At 44.4% G+C, this 24011-nt stretch overlaps 1 protein-coding gene across 2 annotated transcripts in view; it reads left to right on the top strand.

Annotated features, from left to right (window-relative positions):
* Window positions 1-24011, top strand: part of CALCRL (calcitonin receptor like receptor) — a 91614-nt gene that overhangs the window by 52705 nt on the left and 14898 nt on the right. For both annotated transcript variants that reach the window (XM_053360034.1, XM_053360041.1), the window contains exons 2-8: window positions 6971-7074; window positions 8000-8171; window positions 10661-10771; window positions 12192-12304; window positions 17609-17700; window positions 18344-18470; window positions 19440-19593. In XM_053360034.1, coding sequence (XP_053216009.1) covers window positions 7024-7074; window positions 8000-8171; window positions 10661-10771; window positions 12192-12304; window positions 17609-17700; window positions 18344-18470; window positions 19440-19593 — 820 coding nt within the window. In that variant the 5' untranslated portion in view covers window positions 6971-7023. The remainder of the gene's footprint in view (window positions 1-6970; window positions 7075-7999; window positions 8172-10660; window positions 10772-12191; window positions 12305-17608; window positions 17701-18343; window positions 18471-19439; window positions 19594-24011) is intronic.

Genomic DNA, 24011 nt, shown 5'->3' with positions numbered 1-24011 from the left:
GCTTCAGGATCTGTCCTTCCAGTGAGCACTCAGGGCTGATTTCCTTCAGAATGGATAGGTCTGATTTTCTTGCAGTCCATGGGACTACCGATAGGAAGTGCTAAAATTCCGCAATATTGGTTCACCAGCAAGAAAGGCTTGCCGTCTTCAGGTGTTTTCGGCCATTCTGCTTGAATGCAGACGCCAACATGGGTGCAGGGAAACTGTGATGAGCTCCACCCCTTGCTCTCTCTCCCCCCCGTATTGACCCCCAACCCATGGAGGAGGCAGAGATGGGTGTTTGTGTTTGGACTCATGTCCTCTTCTCCCCGCTCCCCGCTTGCATCTTGACTTTGCACGCAAGTAAAATGCCCAAAGAGAACTTTTTGGTCAGATGATGTGATGATGAGATGCTATCTCTTCAGAAACGAGCTTCTTTGGTTTCCCAGATTATTTTGCCCAGTAATGAACGTGTGTTGCCTTTAGGAAGAGCGAGCGTTTTCAAAATGTGTTCTTTCAAGCATGACAATGCATTTCTTTTCTAGCAGGGCTTTGTTTGAAATAGGGTGTTGCTTTCTTGCTTCTTTTTTGGCACCAGGTTGCTCAGGAAAGAAAGTTATTTTAAATGTCCATTGAGGACATGTTTTTAAAACAGGAAAAAACACAGCGCTGAGTTGATAATAGTTTGCCGCAAAAGGTTAACCCAGTTTAAATGGGTTTGCCATCACTAGGAGATGGAACATGATGTTCTAAGCCAGTTCTCAGTTCAGAGCCACACAGCGCAGGAAAGTAGAGGGCTTCTTTGTGGAATTCTGGACCTGTTTTAAAGCACATCTTTGTTCATTTTCCACCTGTGTGAAATAAATCTAAAAGTAAAGGGACGCGGGTGGCGCTGTGGGTTAAACCACAGAGCCTAGGGCTTGCTGTTCAGAAGGTTGACAGTTTGAATCCCCGCGACGGGGTGAGCTCCCGTTGCTCGGTCCCTGCTCCGGCAACCTACCAGTTCAAAAGCATGTCAAAGTGCAAGTAGATAAATAGGTACCACTCCAGCAGGAAGGTAAACGGCATTTCCGTGCGCTGCTCTGGTTCGCCAGAAGCAGCTTCGTCATGCTGGCCACATGACCCGGAAGCTGTACGCCGGCTCCCTCAGCCAATAAAGCGAGATGAGCGCCGCAACCCCAGAGTTGGTCACGACTGGACCTAATGGTCAGGGGTCCCTTTACCTTTTACCTAAAGGGACACAGGTGGTGCTGTGGGTTAAACCACAAAGCCTAGGGCTTGCCAATCAGAAGGTCGGCAGTTTGAATCCCTGCGACGGGGTGAGCTCCCATTGCTTGGTCCCTGCTCCTGCAAACCTAGCAGTTCGAAAGCACGAAGTGCAAGTAGACAAATAAGTACCGCTCCAGCGGGAAGGTAAATGGCGTTTCCATGCGCTGCTCTGGTTTCACCAGAAGCGGCTTAGTCATTCTGGCCACATGACCCGGAAAAACTGTCTGCGGACAAACATCGGCTCCCTCAGCCAGTAAAGCGAGATGAGCGCCAGAACCGCAGAGTCAAAGGGTCCTTTACCTTTATGTTGGAGGTTTTTAAAAAGAGCTCGGATGGCCATCTGTCACAGAACAGAAATCGTGCTCCGGCAGCGCAGCGGCAGTGGGAGGCCCCATTAGCTAAAGTGGTGCTTCAGGTTAAGAACAGTTTCAGGTTAAGAGCGGACATCTGGAATGAATTAAGTACTTAACCCAAGGTACCACTGTATATAAAAATAAAAATAAAGTCATATTGTCTGCCTAGCTTTTGCAATAGTAATGAAGCAACAGAAGCTGGTTCACAGAGTCTTCCTTGCTTCAGTGAAATCGTATGTCAAAAAATGCATTTATCATATGTCAAATCTATCCTAGAAGCATGCTTTTATTCCCTTATACTCAATATTTTTGTTACGCCTTCACTCCCTTCTTACCTCTTGCCATTAGTGTCACTATGCAGTGAAGAAATTGAATGAGGGTAATTGAGCTTTTGCAGTTATTTTTTTTCATTTTCTTATTACATTTATATCCAGGTGGCATGGTTAGGCTGAGAGTCCACACATTTTACATGATCGTTTTTTCAGTAAGTGTTAAGCATTTGGCAGATTTCCTACATTTGCCTGCATTTGACAGATTTATTACATCTTTGTTAACCAATATACACTTGGGTTTTTGTTTTTTTTTTGGTAGAGGATGCCACCACAATTAAGTTAAATCAGGATTTAAAAAATAATAATAAAATCTTTTGATGTACATTATATGTAGGTTTTTGTGAAAGACACCACATTAGGTTGTGAAATCATGCTATGCACTTACATGGAAGTAAAACCCATTCAGATTAATGCCACATACGTCTAATAAACATGCCTAGAAATCAGTAAATATGCTTCCTATCCCAGTCTTAGCTTGAGAAGAATTTTATCATACCTATTTAAAAGAGTTGTATTTGTCCAAAATAGTATCCATGGAGTCAAATGTTTGTTTACTGTCATAAATCTGTCTTGTAGGTCATGACTGTTGGAGAAAATAAGTCTGAAGATTAGAGAGAGTGGAGCATATGGGAAAATGCTGCTGGAGTCTAGACAGAGCTGTGCATGTAGGAATTTAAATTTCCATGGTGCAAAACAGAGTTGCTTAAACAACGCAAAGCCATGGGGCGATATCTAGCTATTGGCATAAAACCCACCCAAGGCCATTGATTTCTGTGGGTTTTCTCTTAATACAGTGGTACCTTGGTTCTCAAACACCTTGGTTCTCAAACAACTTGGAACCCAAACACTGCAAACCTGGAAGTAAGTGTTCCGGTTTGTGAACTTTTTTTGGTAGCTGAACGTGCTCCGTTTTGAGACTTACGCTTCCAAGTTTAGTGCCACACTTCTGTTTGGAGTGTTACACTGAAGTCTGTCTGTTTTTGCTACTTATTTTGCATTTTTGTGGCTCTTTTTTTTGTGTGTGACTGTGTGGAACCCAGTTCAGCTACTGATTGATTGTGTGACTGCAGTACAGTGGTACCTCGGGTTACAGACGCTTCAGGTTACATACGCTTCAGGTTACAGACTCTGCTAACCCAGAAATAGTACCTTGGGGTAACAACTTTGCTTCAGGATGAGAACAGAAATCGTGCAGTGGCGGCACGGTGGCAGCGGGAGGCCCCATTAGCTAAAATGGTGCTTCAAGTTAAGAACAGTTTCAGGTTAAGAATGGACCTCCAGAACGAATTACGTTCTTAACCCGAGGTACCACTGTACATTGTTTATTGCTTTCATTTTATGGATCAGTGGTCTCAGTAGTTAGTAAAATTCGTGTTAAATTGCTGTTTTGGGGATTGTTATTAAAAGTCTGAAACGCATTATTTACAGATTATTCCCTATTGAAGGAGAATTACAAGAAGATGATGTACAGATCGTACACAACACCAGTGCAGTTAGGGAAAATGTACTAAACTAGTTCAAATATATGTTGGAAGTGTAAGGAAAAGGAGGGAACATTTTATCACATGTGGTGCGATTGTAAGGTAATTTAAAAATTTTGGGAAATGATATACAACGAATTGAAGAAAATGTTCCATTTAACATTTGTTAAAAAACCCAAGGCATTTTTGTTGGGGATTGTAGGGAAAGACCTGCCAAAAAAGCTGAAAAACATATTCATGTATGCGACAATGGCTGCGAGAGTTCTGGTAGCACAAGGATGGAAGACTGAAGAAACCCCAACTAAAGAATCATGGCAAGAAAAATTGATGGACTATGCAGAACTGGCAAAACTGACATATAAGCTAAGGGGCAAGGATAACTGTGACTTTAAACATGAATGGGAACCCTTTACAAAGTATCTGAAGATGCAACAAAGCGAACTGGACTCATTGGCAGGTTTTGAATAAACACTCACCAATTTTTTATTGATAATAATCAGCTAAATAGTTTGAGGATCTATACAACTTTGTAACATGCAGAAAGCAGCATTATTAGAGAAACCAAAGACTGGAACTGAGGGAAGTCGGGGGGGTGGGGGTGGGTGGGTTTTGTGGGGGGGGAGGGAGGAAAAATGGGGGGAACAAGGATGATATGTTTTTGGATAATATGTCTTGTTATAATTTTGAATAAAAAAATTGTTTAAAAAGTCTGAAACAGATTAATCCATTTTCTATGGGAAAGCGCGCCTTGGTTTTGGAACGCTTTGGTTTTGGAACGGACTTCTGGAACAAGTTAAGTTTGAGAACCAAGGTAACACTGTACGGCTATTTGATATCACCCATTGGCCACAAAAGCAATGAAGGATGGATGAGCAGTGCTCAATGTTGTTGAGGATATTTATTTCGATGATCAAATTAAGAACGTACGATAGGGGCTTCCAGATCAGAGGTCCGTCTTTCCCAGAAAATCTATTTCTATCAGTGGTGACCCACATGTTTTTGGGATGCAAACAAGCTGGGTGTGGGGGGAAAATGCCTCTCCTGTTTCTCCTTCAGTCTAACAGCTGACAGTCAGTAGGGGTATGCATTTATTTCAAAAAACAAAGGCAAAGGGCAAATGAATGCTCCCCCGTTCATTTTCATTTTCACTTGTATTTGTGAGCATGCAAACTGCCTGAAAATTGACATGCACGATGTGCAGAGGTAGCAGTTCAACGTGTGAATATTTCATGCCTTTTGTCTGGAAAACGCCAAAGGTACAATCTGGAGAAGAGGGTGGGTCTCCTCTAAAAGGAAGCTTATCGGGTGTCCTGTCCTTTTTCATCACCTCTAAAACAAGGAGAGCCAGTGTGGTGTAGTGGTTAAGAGCAGTGGACTCGTAATCTGGTGAACCGGGTTTGATTCCCTGCTCCTCCACATGCAGCTGCTGGGTGACCTTGGGCTAGTCACACTTCTCTGAAGTCTCTCAGCCCCACTCACCTCACAGAGTGTTTGTTGTGGCGGGGGGAGGGAAAGGAGATTGTTAGCCGCTTTGAGACACTTTAGGGTAGTGATAAAACGAGATATCAAATCCCAAGGACCTTTTGCCCAGTCTGTCTGAAATTTTCAAGTTTGGTGCCCTGAGAGAATCGTAGAATTCTGCACATTTGGTGCCGTTTGAACAGAAAACACCAAAGTTATGGGCATCTGAATGCAGCGGGGTCTCTGCTGAAACCAGCGAGCGAGCAATTAAAGTAAAATGAAGCTGATTAAAACGAAGGCATTTTTGTTTTTTTTAAAAAAGTTTTGTTTTGTTTTCCTTCACCTTTACATCACACACACTTAGTATTCAGTGACATTCTGGAAACTGCATGTAGCTACTATGGTTAATTTTGACCAAACTGCGGGAGGCAGTGGAGGACAGGAGTGCCTGGTGTGCTCTGGTCCATGGGGTCACAAAGAGTCGGACACGACTAAACAACAACAACACTGTGGTTAATTGTGGTTGGTAGAGACTTGTCCTCTGAAATTGTCTGATCTCCTTCAAGAACAGCCTCAGGCCATCATCAAATAATTCAGTCTTTCTTCACAAAGAATAAGCCAAAGAACCTGGTTCATGCAATGTCTGCTAGACTCAGCACAACATGTGTAATGACTTCGCTTGTGCCATTATGGAATGCAGAGTTTGGGAAGGGAAGCAGGAAGAATGGTTTCAGAAGGGTAAGCGGGACCAAGGAGAAAAATAGGATTGGTGACAGTTGATGTGGAAAGGGAAGCAATCTTATTCAGCACCATTTTGGTCCTTTTAAAAAAATGAAGTTTATTTATGATTTTCATTTATAACAAATAAACATCTCAAGAAAGAAATTAAAACAATTCTCACATATCGAACTTTGACTTCCCTCCCCCTCTTTCAGCGGTTCTATGAATTTACCCTCTTTTTTTACGCCCTTCTGCATATCCCAATAAACACTATCAATTCTTTTCTTCATCCATTTCATACATGTTTTAGAAACTGCAAGTTTTTACAGCAATCCTGCTAATGTTTTAATTTGTTTATGATTTGTTTGTAAAGATCCAATAAGTGATTTCCATTCCTTGATAAAAAGTCTGTTGTCTTGATTTCTTTTCCTTCCGGTAAGTTTCGCCATTTCTGCATAGTCCATGAATTTCTGTAACCATTCTTCTTTCATCGGGACTTCTTCTTCTTCCCGTTTTGGGGCAAATATCATTCTTGCGGCAGTGATTGCACACATAAATGAATATCTATATTGTTTAGGTAACTCTGATCCCATCATTACCAAGAGAAAAGCTTTGGGTTTGGGGTTGTTGCTTTTTTAAAAATTGCACAATTTCAGTCCTGGCTTGTGTACCATTCCATCTTTCATCTTGCAGGCTCTTCCCTTGCCCCCCGATTGGTACTAGAGTCCATGGCAGGGGCAAATAGGAAGGTGGAGGGGAAGAAGGGTAATTTCCACTTGTGGAAACAAAAGTCTGTTGTGCATAGGTAAAGGGACCCCTGACCATTAGGTCCAGTCGTGGCCGACTCTGGGGTTGAGGCGCTCATCTCGCTTTATTGGCCAAGGGAGCCGGCGTACAGCTTCCGGGTCATGTGGCCAGCATGACTAAGCCGCTTCTGGCGAACCAGAGCAGCGCACGGAAACGCCCTTTACCTTCCCGCCAGAGCGGTACCTATTTATCTACTTGCACGTTGACGTGCTTTCGAACTGCTAGGTTGGCAGGAGCAGGGACCGAGCAACAGGAGCTCACCCCATCACGGGGATTCAAACCGCCGACCTTCTGATCAGCAAGTCCTAGGCTCTGTGGTTTAACCCACAGTGCCACCCGCATCCCTTCCTAAATATTTAGTACACAGTTAAACCATTTGTCACTTTTAAGTTGACTACAATGGGAGTAATTAACCATATATTTTAATTTCTCCCTTTCAGTGAAAAAAAATGGAAATGAAAGTGCTTAACTTTGGCTGGTTATTGTTCTTCCAGTGAAATATTATGTCTATTTGGATTAAGGTTGCTTTTTTATTTTATTAAAAAAAATGTGTTTGTCTTAATTTCAGCTACACTTCTTTTCTGAACTACGGAGCAACAACTACACTAGCTAAATTGAGTGATGGAGACAAATTGGATCATGCAGATGGTGTTCCTCTTAGCTCAGACCTTGGTGAGTTGCTTTCTTTCCCTGAAGTTACTCATACAGTATAATAAAGGTGTTTTTCTTCTTCTTTTACAATATGCATATGCAAAGCACGCATATTACGTTACTGACACCATCAAAATCAGGTCAGGCCTCAGATTTTCATGCTTTTCACTCCGATAGCATATCCCTCCCTCAAAAAATAATAATAATAATCTGAAAACTGACATTTCTCCTGTGGATCAAGTCAATGAATTTATTCATTTCTGCAAGCTTTCAACATTTCAGCAATGAAACAATGTGTTGTGTCTAATGCGCCACATGCCTGGTTCCACTGCTGTAATGGGATTGATTTTTATTTCCTCCCCCTGTGTGCCCCCCAACCCTCTGGAGCTGATTTTGAGGGTGTATGAAGCGGCTGGAGGCAACAGGAGAGGAAGAGGAAGCTCTGTGCATGCACAAGATCTGTGGTAGCAGTGGAACAGCCCCATCTCAGAGAACCCACTATTCTTTCTGTCCCTTAAAAAGTGAATTCCCAGTTGCAAACTGCAGTGGAAAGTCATTATCTCACAAGGAAATCGGTCTTGTTAAGTCTTAGTTAATTGTGGGAATTAGATCAATGAATAGATCTCATTTGCATAAATTTCCATATGGACAAAAAGTGTTTCCGCCACCTGCTTATTTTAAACTGGCACAGGCATATGACTACATTTAAAGAGTCATGCCTGCTGTGCAAAAGAAATGGCGGAAGGGTAGAGCCTTGTAAGTTGCGACCAATGATTTTTACAGGTACACGTATAAACCTCTTTTTAAAAATCTCCCGCCTGGTTTCTTGGAAGAGCCCTCTTTAATCGCTTGGAATATTTCGTCCCACTTATTCTAACTAATTAATCGATGAAATACTGCATCCCTCCTGAGAACGGTGGCAATTTCTTTCTCCCTTTCTATTCAGATTTTTGTCACGGCGGTTCCAGATGAGAATGCAACCAAGGAAGGTTATATAAAAGGGGATACGAACGCAACCGAAGATATCTATGGACTAAGCGTAACTGTGAATAAAATTATGACAGCACAGTTTGAATGTTACCAGAAAATTATGCAAACACCTTCTCAAAAGAATGAAGGTAAAGAAAAAGAAACCTGAAATGTTATTTTTTTTAAAAAAAAAACCTGAACAAACCCATATATTCAGAATGAAAGCATTGTATCTGTTGTTACTTAAAATTACATTCTGAAAAACAAAGGCAATCCCCATGCAAGCATAATATCTCATTCAGACCCCTGTAATTATAGGATTCTAGAGTTGTAGCCCCTGCCAATGCAGGAAACCGACTTGTACAGTCTTCCTGGTAGGACGCCATCCAGTCTCTGCTTAAAAAGCACTCTTGATGCCTTACGTACCGTACTTTTCCGTGTATAAGACGAGGTCTTTTTTACTGTAAAACAATGTTCAACATCGGGGCTCCTCTTATACACAGATAGTGCGGAGGGGGGACTGGGAATTGGTTGCCAGCGGCGATTGGGTGGGCAATTGGTGCCTGCGGCAAGGGCTGCTTTGGATTGGCTGCTGCTGTGTCCATTGGGTTGGCGATTGGTGGCTGCGGCAAGGGCTGCTGTGGATTGGCTTCCGCTGCGGCAATTGTAGGTGCGCTTGCCAGCTGCTGGTGGCAAGCGGGCAGACGTTCTGTGCTTTCGTGACGTGTCCGATCGGCAGTGTTTGTCACTCTGGTGAGTGATCCCCCCCCCCCCAAAAAAGCTCAACAACTATGAGCAACCCTCCCCAAAATTGGAGTCCCCCAAAATACATAAGGGCATCTTATACACGGAAAAATATGGTATTAAGGATCCCTCGCAAACAGTTCAGAGGAGGAGGGAAAGAACATGAAGCAAACTAACTCAGGGAGTTGAAAGCTGCAGCGCACGGTTCATGGGATTACATATTTTTAGAAATTATCCTAATTAAATCAGGGTTTTGAAAGTGTGGAATGCAGGTCTCAGCAAATCAATGAGACCTAAAAGAAATAGGACCATGCAGACCTTCCACCCCTAATTTTGACCAGCTGCATCGGAGGCCCTGGCAGAGCAAACCAGTTGTAGCTTCACTCTAGCATTCTGCTCACTATATATATTTAAATTTTCCGTTTTACAATTCAAAATACTCATTTTACATCCTTAAGATAGCAATGACTTCCCTTCTTCTCTTTCCATGGTTCATTTTACCTATCACAAATCCCTGCATATTTTACAAAAACTATACCAACTCAGTATTTGATTATTGTACCCATCAAAACTTGTTTACGCCGTTGAATTTATCTTAATGCTGCCAGCGTTTCCAACTGTATACAGTTATTTCCCAATGTATTCAACCAATGATTTCCAATCTTCTTTAAATACATATTCTTCTTGTTCTCTTATTCTGTGTGTTAAGTCTGCGAATTGTGCATTTTCTGTCAAATTAAGTTGCCATTCTTCTTTAGTTGGGACCTTGCTCGTTTTCCATTTTGGGGCCGGTGCTTTTTTTCTTTAAAAAATGTTTAGAGGTACTCTCATTATCCTACTCATATTGAAATACTGCCCCTCAATGAGGCTAAACTTAGATTCACAAAATGTTTAGGGGGTATGCGTACCCCCGCGTACCCCCCAGGAAAAAACACTAATAGCATTCTGCTTCTTGGTCATGCTAGCGTCAAACTTCTGCCTTCTGGAAGAAGGTACAGGGTTATAAAGACTAGGACTAGCCGCCTGAGAAACAGTTTCTGTCCAAATGCGATTTTGGTTTTAAACGCAATGTAAGGTGGCGCTGTGGGTTAAACCACAGAGCCTAGGACTTGCTGATCAGAAGGTCGGCAGTTCAAATCCCTGCAACAAGGTGAGCTCCCGTTGCTCGGTCCCTGCTCCTGCCAACCTAGCAGTTCGAAAGCACGTCAAAGTGCAAGTAGATAAATAGGTACCACGCCGGTGGGAAGGTAAACAGCGTTTCCGTGCACTGCTCTGGTTCTCCAGAAGCAGCTTAGTCATGCTGGCCACATGACCCGGAAGCTGTACGCTGGCTCCCTCGGCCATAAAGCAAGATGAGTGCTGCAACCCCAGAGTCGGTCACGACTGGACCTAATGGTCAGGGGTCCCTTTACCTTCAAGGAGTTTCTATGGGAGTATATTGTATTTAAAAATGGGGTATAAGAGTTTTTATGGGGCTAATCAGGTTGGGATAGCTGGGATAGCAGGCTAGTTGGTTTTTGAATGTCTTATGTAGATTTTTCAATTTTGTTGTTCTGTATGGGACAATGACAATAAAGATTATACTATCGTATCGTATCGTATCGTAGGGTAAGAGCCTCAAGAGCTCCCAATAATCTATAGATACTCAAGAGGATATGGTAGTGTTGTTTGAAAGCCCAGATGAAACAGATGTAGTGGTCATGGGGGAAGGTTTTTTGTTCACCTCGAAAGCAGATATGTAGCCATTGCAAATCCACTGGACTTGATCCAAAGGTCAGCTTCCTGGAACGGAAGGAGTCCTTCTGTCAAAGGAAGTCTTCTTCCGCAGGAGGACATTCTTCATGGTGACTTAGGATCAAACACTTCATAACTTCTTCTCTCGTCTTTTGCTTAGGTCCTCATTGCAATAGGACATGGGATGGCTGGTTGTGCTGGGATGATACTGCTTTGGGGAAAACAGTCGTCCAGAACTGCCCTGATTACTATCAGGACTTTGACCCCTCAGGTAAATCTCTGCCAGGGAGGAAATATATTAAAATGTGAACAAGTCTCACCAATACCACTGCTCTTGTGCCTTTCTAAAAGCCACTCCTTTGCCCATTTAAGACCAGACTTAGACCAACATTGGTTCCTTCACATTGTACCAGGCAGAGGGCCTTCTCGGTAGTGGCGCCCGTCCTGTGGAACGCCCTGCCATCAGATGTCAAGGAAATAAACAACTGCCTGACTTTTAAAAAACATCTGAAGGCAGCGCTGTTTAGGGAAGTTTTTAAAGTTTGATGTTTTATCGTGTTTTTAATATTCTATTGGGAGCCACCCAGAGTGGCTGGAGAAACCCAGCCAGATGGGTGGAGTATAAATAATAAATTATTATTATTATTATTATTATTATTATTATTATTATTATTATTATACCTAACTACAGATGGGCAAATGGGTCAATTTCAGTTTCCCCCACTTTCTCATTTTTCGAGTCTTAGGTCTGGTTCTTTGCATTCTCACATCACTTTGCATTTTTAAAAAAGATTTTTTAAAGTGCCTTGCTTGGCTACCGAGCTGTCTTTAGCTTGAAAGGATTTAGGTTCTGTAGGCCGGAATATATTGTGCACTTTTTCTCTTGATGCTGAAATGCCAAACCAGGGCAGAATTGTCATTCACCCAGAGGTGAGACAACCAAGGTTAGGACAGCCAAGTGGTTTGTTCGAAGCCTCCTATACTGCACTGGAGCCCAAGGGTGAGAGTGGGTCCCGCAAGACCATCTTGCGCCTAAATAATGTCATTTGAACTTTGTGCTTCAATTCAACAGTTATTGGACATTTATGCCATTTAATTTGTAATGACTGCTCCCTGCATAAAACGGGGGGCGACCTTTGCATGGACGCGCGCAGCCCCTGGACCTGGAGTGGCTCCATCAGCACAGGCTTGGCTTTGCCTTCCCTCAGGTGGGATACCTGGAGGTCTCCGCCTACCTCAGTCAGTTGTCCAATCCCACCTGGGGGAAGCGTTGCCAAGGAGATCAGGCCAGGTAGGGGAGGGATTACCTGCCCACACAATAGAGGGAGGATCTTACCTGGGAATTTGTAATATACTATAGGGCAGTGAGTGTTTCATTTATGTGAAAAGGTGTCATGATTATAATCCAGGATGCAATTATGTATGTTTACAACCCACTTTAATGCATGTTTCTCTATTTCAATGTGAGTGCACAGAACCTTTGTGCCGCGTTATTGCGTTAATGCAACCCTAAGTGATATATTCGCATTTACTTCCCAAGTCAAATAATGAGGTAGATCGGGTTTGTTTGTTTTTCAATTTCTCTGAAATTTTGACATCTTCTTTTATTTTTCTACATCTACTTATTAAATACAGAAACAAGAATAATGACTATGTGTGTGTTTTTCCCCTCCTTAATTTTCCGTAACAAGAAAAAGTTTTTAAGACCTGTGAAGAAAATGGGCAATGGTTTGTACATCCCGAAAGCAACAGAACATGGACAAACTACACGCGCTGTAGTTTAGGAGTAAATGATAAAGTGCAGGTAGGCTGAAAAATGAATATTATCGGGGGATGGGATCCATTTCAAAAGTACATGGAACTGATGTTATTATGGCACCATGCGCCTTTTGATATGCAACCTTTGTTTTTCACTGTATTTCAGGGAAGTTTGAAATGCATGTAGTATTTTACCAAATGGTTACTATTGGTTTTACTCATGAGTAGGCAAACTAAGGCCCAGGGGCCGGATCCGGCCCAACCACCTTCTAAATCCGGCCTGTGGACGGTCCAGGAATCAGTGTGTTTTTACATGAGTAGAATGTGTCCTTTTATTTAAAATGCATCTCTGGGTTATTTGCGGGGCACAGGAATTCGTTCATTTATTTATTTTTCAAAATGTCGTGGGGCCCCCCACAAGGTCTGAGGGACAGTGGACCGGCCCCCTGCTGAAAAAGTTTGCTGAGCCCTGGCTCTTTTATTGCCCCTTCCAATTGGGCAGATGGTAATGCATCCTATAGAGAGAGGGGTTCACAAATTAGTGAGGGCAGGATAATAAACAGTTGTTGTTTTTAAGGAACTGCTGCATGTTGGACGGGAGACATTAGCAGTTTTCATGAGTTTTTATTTGATAAAGGTACATTAGAAACGTGACAGAAACTTACCGATCCTTGAAGCAGTCTCTTTTTTGTTATATTTTTACTGCGGGTGAGGGTTCACCCCAGAAGCACTGAATTATTTACCAAAATACAGTGGTACCTCGGGTTACATACACTTCAGGTTACAGACTCCGCTAACCCAGAAATAGTACCTACTTTGCTTCAGGATAAGAACAGAAATCGTGCTCCGGCGGCGCGGTAGCAGCGGGAGGCCCCATTAGCTAAAGTGGTGCTTCAGGTTAAGAACACTTTCAGGTTAAGAATGGACCTCCAGAATGAATTAAGTTCTTAACCCGAGGTACAGTGGTACCTGTTCTTAACCTGAAACTGTTCTTAACCTGAAGCACCACTTTAGCTAATGGGGCCTCCCGCTGCTGCCACGCCACCGGAGCACGATTTCTGTTCTCATCCTGAAGCAAAGTCCTTAATCCGAGGTACTATTTCTGGGTTAGCGGAGTCTGTAACCTGAAGCGTATGTGACCTGAAGCGTATGTGGACAAACGCCAGCTCCCTCGGCCTGAAAGCAAGATGAGCACTGCAACCCCATATTCCCCTTTGACTGGACTTAACTGTCCAGGGGTCCTTTACCTTTGCCTTTTACCTACTGAGCTTGGTAGACCAGTGCCCCGTTCACTATAATGGACCAACAGCCTAGGGGCAGTGATTGTGAAAGAGTGCTGGGCCATTCTGCCCACTGGTTCCATGGAACAAGCAAGACGACAAATCCTACCAATGAGCATTTAAGAGTGAAGCTCCCCTCACCCTGCCCCGCCATCCTAATCTTCAAGCTGTTCTGTTGAATGGAGCATAGCCAACTATAAAAGGTGTTTGATGTTTGGGAAGCACATTTCGTTTCATGACAGCTTGAGACCCATGAAGTTCCTATTGGGTTACAGTGCAGTTGGTCTCCTGGATTTTGCAAGGTCTATTAATATAGGCCTTGATCACCCTGTGGCTTCCTTGCAAACTGGTGTGTGTGTGTGTGTGTGTGTGTGTGTGTGTGTGTGTGAGAGAGAGAGAGAGAGAGAGAGAGAGAGAGAGAGAGAGAGATTTGACCTGCTAAGTGCTCATGATCTCAAAGTTACATGAGAGCCTCTTGTAAAATAAAGGATGGAGAAGCAGGCATGCAGCAATCTCTGTTTAGAACCAGCCTGCACCTTTTGTGGTCCTCAGAATTGAGCATAACTTCACATACCCTAACCCAGGGATCAGCAAACATTTTCAGCTGGGGGCCAGTCCACTGTCCTTCGGACCTTGTGGGGGGCCGGACTATATGGGGAGGGGAATGAATGAATTCCTGTGCCCCACAAATAACCCAGAGATGCATTTTAAATAAAAGCACATGTTTTACTCATGTGAAAACACGCTGATTCCTGGACCGTCCGCGGGCCGGATTTAGAAGGCGATTGGTCTGGATCCGGGCCCCGAGCCTTAGTTTGCCTACCCATGCCCTAACCCATGTTTATGCAACCTGCAAAGTCTTTGATGGTGATTCACTTTGTGCTGATAAGTCCCAGCAAGCAACAATAACCAGAGGCAGGCTCCAGTTCATCGTAACGCGTCACAAGCTACTCAGGCCAGATTTTAAAGTGAATACATTTTTTGGACTTGTGTTGATCATGGAGGCCAGCTCTGCTTTCTGGCACGGGGGGCAGAAGCAGCCATCAGCAGAACTGGACTAGTCCTAGAATGCCTCACCAGCACAGAACCTGGGAATCTCCCAAAGAGAGTTTTAGGGACCAAGAAGAGCTATGGGAACTCCCAGTCAATGTCCTAAGTGGTTTATGCTGAGAACCACAACGTAGTCCCTTAACCGCTATTTGCCAATCGGTGAATGTCGGCAAACAGATGCAAGAGATGCCACTCCAAGCTTGATACAGATGTGATTAATTCAGAAATATACCGTATTTTTTGCTCTATAAGACTCACTTTTTCCCTCCTAAAAAGTAAGGGAAAATGTGTGTGCGTCTTATGGAGCGAATGCAGGCTGCGCAGCTATCCCAGAAGCCAGAACAGTAAGAGGGATTGCTGCTTTCGCTGTGCAGGGATCCCTCTTGCTGTTCTGGCTTCTGAGATTCAGAATATTTTTTTCTTGTTTTCTTCCTCCAAAAACTAGGTGCATCTTGTGTTCTGGTGCGTCTTATAGAGCGAAAAATACGGTATATTCTGCCATTTACCATGAGTATCAGATTATCTCATCTGCATTTGCACCAGCTTCCATTTATTTCTCCTTCTCTCTCTCTCTTTTTTTTTAAAAAAACACTGATTGAAAAGTTTTAGTTCAGTATGTCAATCACAGTTTATTTAGGTGTCTTTCATTTGCCGTTTTAAGATCCTCTTGCGGTACACATGGATTTCATCGAAGCACTTTAGCAGCACGTTCATTTGCAGAACATTTGTAATGGGCTCAATATGAGATGGATCAAGTTTAATGCATAGCTGTACTCAATAAAGTAAACTCAAGTTATGCAACAGCAGCCGAGTATATTATTTTTTTTAAAAAAAAGATTGCAGTATGAAATAATGGCTGCTGTTCTCAAAATGCAGTGTGCCCCCCCCCCCGCTTCAAAGAAACTACTCTGCAAATAAGCAAAGTTGAATAAAGCTAAACATGATTCCTGTTACAGCTTTTATTGGCGTGGAGGTGGGAGGGGAGGGGGCCTCGGGGGTCTTTGGATCTGAAGGAGCTTATCATTTAGCCCTATAGCTCGGTGTCCAATGTGCCTGACAGCAAAAAAAAACAACAACAATATAGCAAAACCACGTAATAAACTACTGAAAGCGGTAGCGGAAGAAAACAGATTAAAAAAACAAACACCTGGCAAATCAACAAGAATCTCAGCGAAATGGAAAACTATTGCGGGCTTGAGCTGGGGCGTAGCTTGGGTTGCTGGCACCCGGGGTGGGGCAGCGGTCAGTCCCTTCGCTGGCCAGTGTCTAATCCACCGAGTCTTTTCTCTAAAACTAGCCCCAACCTGGCAGCAGAGATAAGGCAGAGAAACACAAAGCTAGGAGTGCCGCTATGTCGCCTCACCTTTCTGTGCTTGCAGTGAGGCTCTCTAGGCAATGCACATGGCTCTAGCAGTGCTTTCTTGCCTTGCTCTTCCTCCCTCCCTCTCGGCTCAGGGGTGGGGCGCATGCAGGCATCCCTTCTCCAGCCATGAAGAGAAGCCAGGCCCTGCTGCCGCCCAGCCCCAAAGTCCTGGCCAATGGCTCTGGCCTTGATGAGGAAGCCTGTTGTAAGGGCACCTGTTGCGCCCCCTCAGAAATTTGTGCCCCGGGTCACTGCCCACCACGCTACACCACTGGGCTTAAGGCTACTGAAATATACTTGGAGTCAAGAGTGGATTTCATGCTCTTTATTCAGCTCATAGTGGTGAGGAGGAATGGAAGTTCACCCAGAATGTCTGCTTTATATACATTATTTACACAAGGAGCCCCACGTGATTGGCTAATTCCGGGATTCTCCTGTAGGCCAATCAGGTTGTGGATTCACTTCCACCTGGAGCTGGATTGGGTGGCTCCTGTGGACCAATCAGACTGCTGCATTCTGGATCCGATTGTTCTAGGACAGGGGTCTGCAACCTTTAAGACAAAAAGAGCCACTTGGACCCGTTTCCGAAGAAAAAAAAACTGGGAGCCGCAAAACTCGTCATTATAAAAATAACTTTTTTGTCACGTTTTTATTATTTCTTTGTTTGACCCCTCAGAATTACTCCTCCTCATAGAAATAAACGTTAAATTAACAAGTTACCTTTTTGTGTGTGTGTGTTCTTCACTCCCCTTCAAAACAGTGACCAGCGTACATGCCCCCTTTCAATGCAGTGACCAGCGTACATGCCCCTTACAATGTATCGGGCGGGCGGGCAGGAAGATGACGTTGGGATGGTGCGTGACTAACGCACGCACCGCCCCCATGCGACGTCACAGCCAGTACATCGCCCGCCACAGTGGGGAGTGTCGGGGCGCACAATGCACCTCCTTCCCTCGCTAGTATCCGCCCCAGAGCCGCGGCAAAGGTGTAAAAGAGCCACATGCGGCTCTGGAGCCACGGGTTGCAGACCCCTGTTCTAGGACCAATCAGGCTGCTGCATTCTGAATCCTATTGTTCTAGGACCAATCAGACTGCTGCATTCTGAATCCTATTGTTCTAAGACCAATCAGACTGCTGCATTTTGGATCCTATTCAACTCAGTACATAACAGCTACCATTCTTATTTGTGAGTAAGCAGCACGGAATTCAATGGACCTTTTGAACAGGCATGTGTAGGGTTACTCCCTGAAATGAGGGAGGCAAATGAGGTGCTTGGAGGGGGATATCTAAAGATGCAAGGCCACCACTGAATCTGCCCTGACTTCATGCCCCCAGCCTGATGGTTCTTAATGGTGACTCAGATAGCCCAACCATGGAAGCTGGTTTTAGGACTCTAAACATGTAGGCCAGGAATGGAAAAACTGTGGCCTCTGGATATTGCTGGAAACCAGCCAGTCTGGTCGGGGATGATGGGAATTGTAATCCTACAACTCCTGAAGGACCACAGATTCCCTGTCCCTGGTGTAGACAGTCACAGTAGTGAGACGAACTATTGCTAATATCCTATTTTGTACTAGTTGTGTTACCTTGGAATGCTATGTACCTATTTAGTTCGTGGGCTTTGTGGTTTCATCTTCTTCTCTGTGTTTTATTGCAGACAGCTCTGAATTTGTATTATCTCACTATCATTGGTCATAGCCTTTCAATAGTTTCACTTTTGATTTCCCTTGGCATATTCGCCTATTTTAAGTAAGTATAATTCTGTTTATATTTTGCTCTTCCCTGACTTTGTATAGTTTTATTATTATGGAAACAAACACTAATAAATCACCATGACCTATAAATCATTCCATTTCTCACATCTAAAATTATTTTGAACAACTATTGGCAATGGCGACTGTCATTTTTTAATTTTTACTGAGGCATTCACATTTAACGGTAATTTACATCGACCATGTTTGAACATTCATATCTCAGCTCAGTAAGCCAAAATATGAATGAATCTCTTCCCTGCCCATACGGCTTGATTGCTCCTCCCTTCATAGCCTAAGCAACGAAACCAGGAAGCCATAGTTTCGTATTTTATCCTAGCCAGGAAACTATGGTTATCAGTATCAAAACAAACCAGGAACTTAAACCATGGTCTGAAGTTGTTTTGATGCCATGGCTTGTGCTGAAGTGCAGTAGCCATAGTTTCCCGACTTGAATGAAACAGGAAACGGTGGTTAATTGGAAGCTTCCTAGTTTGATTGCTTGTACTACAAAGGGATGTGCACAGGAAAATGCTCGCTCCTTTCTTGGTTTACTGTATTCCAGCATATAACTGCATTGCTACTGTTGCAAATCTCTTGACCAGCCACATTAATTTCCTCTTGTGTATGTTTCCTTTCAGGAGCCTGAGTTGCCAGAGGATCACTTTGCATAAAAATCTCTTTTTCTCTTTTGTTTTCAACTCCATCGTTACAGTCATTTCTCTCACAGGAGTTGCCAACAACCAACAGCTGGTTAAAGCTAATCCAGTAAGTGGGCAGGCCTTTGGTTGTTTTACTGTTTCATAAGTAGCAGCCTTCCAGTCTCAAAAGTCTGATAGGCAGTGCAAGTGAGTCTTTTTCCATCAGAAGTAATTAGATGGCAAATTTGATACCTACAGATTAGATGGAGGGCAAGGAAGGGCCATTCTGCTTTACCTTTTTATTCTGTCGTTCTGCCCGGACACTTGAGGTCCAGCGCCGAGGGCCTTCTGGTGGTTCCCTCGCTGCGAGAAGCCAAGTTACAGGGAACCAGGCAGAGGGCCTTCTCGGTAGTGGCACCCGCCCTGTGGAACGCCCTCCCACCAGAGGTCAAAGAGAAAAATAACTACCAAACTTTTAGAAGACATCTAAAGGTAGCCCTGTTTAGGGAAGCTTCTAATATTTAATAGGTTATTGTATTTTAGTCTTTTGTTAGAAGCTGCCCAGAGTGGCTGGGGGGACCCAGCCAGATGGGCGGGGTATAAATAAATTATTATTATTATTATTATTATTATTATTATTATTATTATTATTATACCTGACCTCGCTCCAGCTGGGTCACTGCTGCATACCAGGATGGAGACTGGAAATGGCCAGGTTGGTGCAGTGCTAAAGCACCAGCAGAATCAATCCGGTGCTCATGCCAGCACGTTTCCACCATGCCATCCTCATTGCCACCTTGTCCCTGCCCCTATCTATCCTGGGGCCTCCTGACCTTCAAATCGCTGGAGAGCATGTCTGCTTGGCAAGAGGACACAATAGGAAACGTTCCTTTTGCAAGTTTATTTTAGCTATTTTAGCACCCAAGCCTATAGCATTAACACCGCACTTGGAAGTTACAAATGTATCTATTTCAAAACAGGGCAGAATTAAAATATTTTTCTTCACATTAAAATTAATGCCTCAAACAATTCTTATTTGATTGTTTCTGCTTTTCAAATGATTTGACATCATTCTGGTGGTATTTTTCCCCTGTAGATCACATGCAAAGTGGCACAGTTCTTCCATCTTTATTTAATGATCTGCAATTACTTCTGGATGCTCTGTGAAGGCATTTACCTGCACACGCTCATTGTGGTGGCTGTATTTGCAGAAAAGCAACACTTACTGTGGTATTACCTTCTCGGATGGGGTATGCTATTTTCCTCCTTCTATTTCTTCTTAAATCCCAAAGATGTGCCAATATCCGCTGGAGAGCGCAAGCATAGTGGTGCTTTCATTTAAGAGATTTGCAATGCCATGGTTCAAGCAAGCCTGTCCCGAAGCACATGGTTCAGGCCACGGATTGAGACAGGTGGCAGATTGTGTGCCCAACACCCTCCCATCCACCAAACACGAGGCCCAGGGCAGTCTTAAGCATATCAGGCGCTGTGGTGCAAAGATCCCTCCGGCGCCCCCCCCCCCTTTCCCACAGTTGTCAACCTTTTTTTAGGGCTGGAGGGGGCGGGCAGCGGCTGGAGGGTGGCTCCTCCGGCGGGGAAGAGGCGGAGGTTGGACGCGGCAGCTGGCTGCTTCATGCCATGGTGGCCACGGCAGGCAGCACACAGAGCAAGCAGGCCTGTGCCGAGCAAGCGAGGGCGCGTACGGCACTCCCGCTGAGCGACGACTCGGGTTTTTTCCCTTTTAGCCATCTGGCACCCCACAGAATTCAGCGCCTGCAGGCTAAAGTGGGGGGGGGAGACTGACGCTCAGTGGGAGCTGTACACACACCTTCGCTCACTCAGCGCGCTCGTTCCGTATTCCCAGGACGCTCACCTGGCGCTCTCCAGAACTTGGCGCCCCGGCGCCCCGCACCACTAACCTCTGTGGGTAAGACGGCCCTGACGAGGCCACCTCCAAATGGCTGGCTGGCTGGCCTTTTGCTGCTCCTGCCGTCTACTATTTGGTTGGCCCGTCTAATTCCATCTGTTCCAGCCCCTCCCAAGCCCCTGTCAGGGACTGGGCAGTATGCTGTCTTTCCATAGTTGCAATTATGCTCAAGGTGGCTCACAACATGACAAGATTTACACAATTACAAACATAACAGGAGCCATAAAGGGGTTAGTTTAACCTCCGGTTTGCTAGCAAAACTGAATCGCTGTGTCACGAAATGATGCCTGTCTAAAAAGTTTGGAAAAACTCTGCTCTAAGTGAATTGAGGACACCTTAGGAGAGCCTGCACCACAACCACTCGGTGGCTGCTGCAAATTTTGGTTTAATTTTGACATCTTTTTTCCTCATATATTCCTCATTTTAAAATGGCTAGTCATAATAAAAATAAATGTGTGGTCCATTGGAGGCCACAATAAATCAGTAAGGAACGAATCCTAAAAGCAATGTAAAAAAAAAAAAACCCAGAGGAAATCCCCCAGGGGAGGGATTTATTAAATGCAAATTATATAACCACATAAGGGACTCAGTCACAATGCCATTGCCATTCGCCTTTGAACAGTTTTGTCACTTTACATTGTAATTTGCGGATGTCACAGCAAAGCAGTGGAGGTGCCCTAAGGGTAAACTTGTCCATAATTCCTCTCTCTGAGGAGGGATCTCTAATTCAGAGGGTTTGCATGGAGTGCACAGTGGGTGGGGGAGAATGGGAGCAAGAGTTGGAAGAGGTGCGCAGCCTGGGAGTCATTTTGGACTCACAGCTGTCCATGGAGGCGCAGGTCAATTCTGTGTCCAGGGCGGCTGTCTACCAGCTCCACCTGGTACGCAGGCTAAGACCCTACCTGCCCGCAGACTGTCTCGCCAGAGGGGTGCATGCTCTAGTTATCTCCCGCTTGGACTACTGCAATGCGCTCTATGTGGGGCTACCTTTGAGGGTGACTCGGAAACTGAAATTAATCCAGAATGCAGCAGCTAGACTGGTGACTGGGAGTGGCCGCCGGGACCACATAACACCGGTCCTGAGAGATCTGCATTGGTTCCCAGTACGTTTCCGAGCACAATTCAAAGTGTTGGTGCTGACCTTTAAAGCCCTAAACGGCCTCGGTCCTGTATACCTGAAGGAGCGTCTCCACCCCCATCGTTCAGCCTGGACACTGAGATCCAGCGCCGAGGGCCTTCTGGCGGTTCCCTCATTGCAAGAAGTGAGGTTACAGGGAACCAGATAGAGGGCCTTCTCGGCAATGGCACCCGCCCTGTGGAACGCCCTCCCTTCAGATGTGAAGGAAATAAGCAGCTATCCTATCTTTAAAAGACATCTGAAGGCAGCCCTGTTCAGGGAAGTTTTTAATATTTAATGCTGTACTGTTTTTAACACTTGATTGGGAGCTGCCCAGTGTGGCTGGGGAAACTCAGCCAGATGGGCGGAGTATAAATAATAAATTATTATTATTATGGGAGAAATATCAGTAATGGATCGGGAAGAAGTGTTTGACTGAGGAAGGGACAGTGGCAACGACTCTCTCATCCAGGACATGGCTGGGATTTCAAAGGCGGAACTGAAGTCCAGGGGGAATTCCTGAAAGGTGGCGCTTTGTCCTGGATCTTAGGCGAGTCAAACTTTCGGGGTTTCCTGGTTTTTACTTTTTGAAATATGGCAATCTGCGCTCCAGCTCTGTGTTCAAAGAGAGAAAGTCGGAAGTTGGTAGCCTTTCTGCTTTGCTCTCATAGCTAAGAAATAAAACCAGAGTCAACTTAGAATGTCAATCTTCTTTGCCCCTTTGTTTTAGTCTGGCGAAGAAACCTTTGCCGTGGCATTTAGGCAGCCATCTTTATCTTGGCTAAAAAAGACAGTGCACATTTAGCCTAATCAGGAAACAGCTCCTCTTTTGTGAAGAGAAAATAGTCTTCTATTGTGAAAAGGCATTCGGGGGTAATTATTCATTGTTTCTGATCTCCAAGGTGTTTATACAGGAATGAGTGTTTGTTTTCAAAGAAGTCTCGCCATTCCTATGGTAGGAGGTCGAACCAACTTCTATTTTTCCAGCAGTTCCTCTTGACCTGCTTTGTTCTCAGAGGAAAGCAAAAAAAATAAAATTATTGAGATGAAAAACCTGATGCGGAGAACAGTATTGAAGACTGTAGGCTGAAATTTCTGAAGTTAATCCAGTTAGCTTTTTGGACTTTTCTGTTTAAAGAAAAATTAGACCCATGTGAACTGCCTTATCCCTGTGAGCATAAACACTGGGGAACTTGATCCACAAAAAGAGCCAAATTCAACTTGGATTTAAGATGGCTCCTGGTCCTGTCACATGAGCTCTTTCGGTGACTCAGTGGCCCGTAGTGTACTAGTTGTTTATGCCCCTCCCTCTTTGAATTTTAGGTTTTTTTTTATTTTTCTTATGGACCAAAACAACTTCCATTGCTTTTTACTCTCCCAGGGTGTTCCACCTTTTATCTGCTGTTCACACAGACAAACTAAGCAAGCACCTCCTGCTCAAAACTGCATCTTTGCAGCACTCTAGCAGGGAGTTGGCAGAAAGTATATCAGAAGACCAGCCTTTAAGGGACTTAGCAGGTTTGGTTATTCTTCACTTGGGATCTGGCTTTCAGTGTGTCATGCTCTGACCTGTGGAACTTCCTGCCTCTGGAGAGACTCAACAGGAACTATCCCCCCACCTTTCCACTGGGGGGGGATGTTTAGACAAGCCTTTACAACAGAGCTTTCCAAACTTTTCATGTTGGCGACACGCTTTTCGCGACACAGCAATTCAATTTGACTAGCATAAAAGGTAAAGGGACCCCTGGCCATAGGTCCAGTCGTGACCGAGTCTGGGGTTGCGGTGCTCATCTCGCTTTATTGGCCGAGGGAGCTGGCGTACAGCTTCTGGGTCATGTGGACAATATGACTAAGCTGCTTCTGGTGAACCAGAGCAGCGCACGGAAATGCTGTTTACCTTTCCACCAGAGCGGTATCTATTTATCTGCTTGCACTTTGACGTGCTTTCAAACTGATAGGTTGGCAGGAGCTGGGACTGAGCAATGGGAGCTCACCCCGTCGCAGGGATTCGAACCACCAACGTTCTGATCGGCAAGTCCTAGGCCCTGTGGTTTAACCCACAGTGCCACCCGCGTCCCTCTTGACTAGCATACCGGAGGCTAAACTAACCCCTTTCCAGCCTCGGGAGGAGCACGGGAAGTGTTCATGCAATGCACCTTCGCAGTAGAGCTGTGTTAAGAATTTTAAGGTCTTAGATATGTAATAAATGTTCATAAATGTACCAAGCAAACACATACATAAATATATAAATCACATGTCTGAAAACCCCACAGAAAAAAGTCCTGAACAAATTGACCTCAATTATTTCTCTGCAAGGTCAAAGTGGGAAACCTCCCCATTGTCTCTTTCCTCACAAATCCTGTCTTAAGGGTACATTTAAGATATGAATAGGGTGTGAGCCTGTGTCTTGGCTTAGGAACTAAGTACTTATCATTACAAAAGACTGACCAGGCTCCCCAGGCAATCCAGTCAAGTGACCATTAAACAGGTAACTTGGCAGACAGGAGGTAAACAAAGCACTCAGATTTCTTCTGTAGACCGCCCTTTCTGTGATATAGGCATGATGTATGGGGGGGGGTATTGAGCTACACTCCTTCTGTGATGTAGGTATGATGTTTCTGGGG

This window comes from Podarcis raffonei, chromosome 1, assembly GCF_027172205.1.
Source record: "Podarcis raffonei isolate rPodRaf1 chromosome 1, rPodRaf1.pri, whole genome shotgun sequence".
Lineage (NCBI taxonomy): Eukaryota > Metazoa > Chordata > Lepidosauria > Squamata > Lacertidae > Podarcis > Podarcis raffonei.
Note: the sequence above shows the minus strand (reverse complement) of the source record. Positions and strands in the feature narration are given on the sequence as shown.